Source organism: Megalobrama amblycephala, linkage group LG22 (genome assembly GCF_018812025.1).
Source record: "Megalobrama amblycephala isolate DHTTF-2021 linkage group LG22, ASM1881202v1, whole genome shotgun sequence".
Taxonomy (NCBI): domain Eukaryota; kingdom Metazoa; phylum Chordata; class Actinopteri; order Cypriniformes; family Xenocyprididae; genus Megalobrama; species Megalobrama amblycephala.
In genome coordinates this window covers 4031677-4036115 of record NC_063065.1, presented here as the reverse complement: position 1 = coordinate 4036115, position 4439 = coordinate 4031677, and the positions used below count along the sequence as shown (strand labels likewise).

General features: G+C 47.6%; 1 protein-coding gene across 1 annotated transcript; it reads left to right on the top strand.

Annotated features, from left to right (window-relative positions):
- The first annotated feature begins 1554 nt into the window (after positions 1-1554).
- Positions 1555-3729, top strand: nog2 (noggin 2). The gene has a single exon (XM_048173861.1). It carries the CDS (start codon positions 2345-2347, stop codon positions 2978-2980), a length of 636 nt encoding a protein of 211 aa, XP_048029818.1. The 5' UTR covers positions 1555-2344; the 3' UTR covers positions 2981-3729.
- The last annotated feature ends 710 nt before the right edge of the window (positions 3730-4439 follow it).

The following is a 4439-nucleotide window of genomic DNA, read 5'->3' as shown; positions in this document are numbered from 1 at the left end:
CTCAAAGTTCAATGCCAAGCGAGATATTTTATTTAACAGAAGTCGCCTACATCGAACGGCCAGTTTGGACTACATCCCTCTACTTCCTTCTGTAATGACGTCACTAAAACAGTTTTTTGACTAACCTCCGCCCACAGGAATACACAAGAGTTGCGTTTGTAGAGTGTGTTTGTCGCCATGTCGTCGAAACGCTGTTATTTTCATCCCGCAGTCCAATCACCGGGTCTGATTCCGGCTCAAATTGATAGGGTAAAATTAAAAACATGTTTACAATAACACTGAGCGCATGCATCTCCACCATAGACTGTAGATCTCCACTTTATGGTAAGAGGCGTGACCTTTCCGGGCAAGGTTCGCTAAGCTGCTGTCGAATCACAACACAGGAACCGCTGGCACAATCAGAACTCGTTACGTATTTCTGAAGGAGGGACTTCATAGAACAAGGAAGTCATCAGCCCGTTTTTATGACAGTGGAAACAGCGGTATACAGATAAGTAAATTATGTGAAAAATACTGTGTTTTTTTACATGCGAAACATGAACACAATCAAAGCTTCAAAAAAACACGAAAAACGGGACCTTTAAATAAATTATGAAATAATGTATAATTTATGCACATTCAATTATTTTGACCTTTTTTATATTGCTAATGACTTTGAAAGTTGTTGGTGCACAATTCAACTGGGCGATTTGAAAGTTTACTCGACTCTGTCTGAGTTTTTAAAATGCTACCTGTTCACCTGTGAGCTGCTCGGCTTCTGGATCATGGTGATGGCGATGATGAATTTTTCCATGTCATTTGGACATCAGACACCATGAGTTCTGGCACCACGAGAGGTGACATGTCTCTCTATGTGGCCTGTTTAAACACTTAATTGTGGCCGTTTATTTGGTGACCCCGAAAGTTCATATGCGTTGGTTCCTGCCGGTGGCAAGAGCAAAGGTCGAAGCCGAATCCACAAACCTCCACACAAACCAGAGGCGCTTTAATGGACCAATTATTGGATTCCTAAGCACTTCACTTTGTTTTTCTTTTTCCTTGGGAAAAGTGATGTCGCCTGTGTGTGTGTGTGTGTGTGTGTGTGTGTGTGTGTGGCGCAACTCTAGACTACTAAAAAATGGCTTTATTGAGGGAAAGAAAAGCATTAAAATAATTATTCTTTAAAATACACAATATGCATCATGCCAATATGTGCAAAAGCCCCAGATGACTGATGCATCCAGCACACAGTGTAATTTGAATGTGGTATGAATGAATTATAAGGTTTCCACTTGAACATTATTTGTGCAAGACGATCATAATAGGTGGGTTAAGTGTCACGGAATGTGCAAGATATGGAAAATCCCAAATGTGTGTTTTCTGGTTGCTGCCTGTGATAAATCTAGAGCTGTTGTGGTGGGATGTGTGTGTGTGTGGAGGAGGTTGGGAGGGGGGTCTCATTGTATGTGTGTGTGTGTGTGTTCTGCTGTCAGTCAGACTGAGGGTTCTTGGTGAGCTGGCCCCGCGCGCGCACACACACACACGCGCGCACGCGCGCTCTTGGAGTTGACGGGGGGAGGGAAGGGGAGGGGATATTTAACTTGGGAAAGAGAGGAGTTCTCCTCCAGACGCGCTCATTCTCCTCTGTCCCAGATCAGGACCAGGCGAGTTTTCGGACGGATTTCTGACACAGCGGGGATATGAAGGTTCTGAAGAACATGCGGCAGATGTTCGCGGGAACGCTTGACGTGTAGAGGACTTGCTCGGAACTGTCAAGAGTCTGATTTTATTCCGGACTTACACCGAACATGTTCTAGTCGCGGGTTGAGGTTCTGATTGCGCGCGGAGTTCTGCCCGCTCTGTGGAGAGACTGAGCGGCTCTCGTCCCGGTTCAGCAGCGCCTGTTCGGCGGGACGGACTGGAGCCTGTGCGCTCAGAGAGCGAGAGAGAGAGAGAGAGAGAGAGAGCGTAAAAATAACATTGGCTAAGACGCGCTCCATTCCGCGGGCGCGCTGACATTTCAAACGCCAGTTTGGGTGGCACCCGGCAACAAAACCCGAGCAGGCTGTAGAAACGGTGCCATCCCATCCTATCCCGTTGCCATGGTGACCCGCCAACAGCTTCGCTAGAGGAAAGTCCGAGGAGGATACGCTTTTGAAGCACTTTCGCACTTGGCACGCCTCACCTGAGCGAGTATCATTGAAGAAAAAAAAAAACAACAAAAAAAAAACAGCCCATGTCCCATGTCATTCCGGGCCACGCGGCCGTCTATTAAAAGATCTCGCTCGTGCTGTCGCTCGGACTATTTATGCACGAGGGCGCAGTGAGGGCCAACTCCACTCCGTAGACAGACAGAAGACGAGTCATGGGCAGCATCACCCGCGCGCTGCCGCTGCTACTGCTGCTCCTGTGCGCGCACGGCAACGCGGCCCAGCCTTACCTGCGCCTGAGGCCCTCGCCCAGCGAGCATCTGCCCGTCCCGGACCTCATCGAGGAGCCCGACCCGGAGTACGACCCGCGCGAGCAGGACCTCTCGGAGAGGACGCTGCGCAAGAAACTGGGCAGCCACTTCGACCCCAACTTCATGTCCATCCACCTGCCCGCGCAGCTGAACGCCAGCGCGCCGCCGGAGCTGCCGCGCCTGCCAATGCCAGCCGAGCTCAAGAAGCTGGACCTGACGGAGACTCCGTACGGCCGGCGCGTCAAGGTGGGCAAGAAGGCGCGGCGGAAGTTCCTGCAGTGGCTGTGGATGTACACGCACTGCCCGGTGTTGTACACTTGGAAGGACCTGGGCGCGCGCTTCTGGCCGCGCTACATCAAGGAAGGGAACTGCTTCGGCGAGCGCTCGTGCTCCTTCCCCGAGGGCATGTCCTGCAAGCCGGTCAAGTCGGTGACCAAGACCTTCCTGCGGTTTTACTGCCAGGGCTTCCTGCGGCAGAAGTACTGCACGTGGATCCCGGTGCAGTACCCGATCATCTCCGAGTGCAAGTGCTCCTGCTGAGCAGCGCGTGCATGCGCCTGCGAGAGGGTTTATCGATTATGAATGATTGCACTGTTTACCCACGGACAGGGATGTGTGGCGCCACATAGCGAATCTATTTTTTTAAATATATATATATATATAAATATATATATATATATATAGCTTTTTAATTCAAAATATATGACATATATGTACATATTTAAGTCAAAGGAAGAAGAAGACGACGACGACGAAGAAGAATGCAGCTATTTTTATTAAAGGATCAGGACCATATATTCTCACGAGGAGCACTTCAGCTCGTGGTTATTTTTATGAAATTATTGTGCGAAGACGCAAGAGAGAACTTGACTTTCCTCATTCGAACTCTATTTATAGAGACTGAAGAACACTACATAGGAGTTTTGTACAAATATTAATATGAATAATGATGATGATTTAAAAAAAAAAGGCTTATACACGTGAACTCAGCCTTTTCTTTCTTTTGAAAATCATATAGTATTTTAGTAAAAAAAAAAACGAAATGTGTACGTTTTATTTATTGTTTTAACTGTTGTGAGTATGTATAGATAAAGAGAAGAGAATAGAATATACCAGAAATTCTACTTGAAAACTTCTAAAAAATGAATTTAAGAGAGTATTAATAATAATAATAATAAACATGTCAGTGTAAATGCCATGGTTTTAGCAATAAAATCTGTTAAACTTGGACTGAGTGTGAAGGATCTGAGAAATATAAGTTATTAAAAAATACTGAATATGTTGCAGAATGAATGCAGATCGTCTCCTGTTTGCCCTGCTCTAATAACGCTGCTTTTGGTGTGGAAATAATCACGTCTGTTCTTCGCCGTGCGTAAAAGCGCGCTCATGTTAACACAGCGCTAAAATATGATGCAGCCATTTTCAAACACTGTCATTGGTGAAATAGAGCAGGGAGAGCCAGCAGCTCCTGGCGTACTGCTTCTGGAAAGGGAAAGGGAAGGGAAAGGAAAGGAAGGGAAGGGAAGGAGGGGGGGAAAGTCTGAGAGACAGAAATCTGAGCCCGATTCTTGTCCAAAAGTCTCGGCGTGAGAAACACTGCAACCCTCTACAATGACTGTGAACTGATGCTGACGGTACCAGACTGTTAATTAGTCAGCAAACACGCTGTCTGCGAGCTCAAGAGATGCGAGACTCGTAAAATCGCGACTCTCCGTGTTCCAGAGACGCGCGCGTGCACGCAGTGAATCACGCCTGTCATTTCAGCGAGGGAAAGTGCATGTGTGTGCGTGTTATTGCCGAGGTTATTGTGACAGATACACTGCTGGTGCTGTGTTTTGGCGCGGGGTGGGGGCAGTTGTCAGCTCTGTTTCTTGATGATGTCTAGAGCTTTTTGGAGGAGGCTGAGAGTGTGTACGAGTGTGCGAGTGTGTGCATGTGTGTGTGTGTGACGCGCCGGCGCCACTCGGCCGCGCACTCTGGCGAGCGCAGAATAGATTGA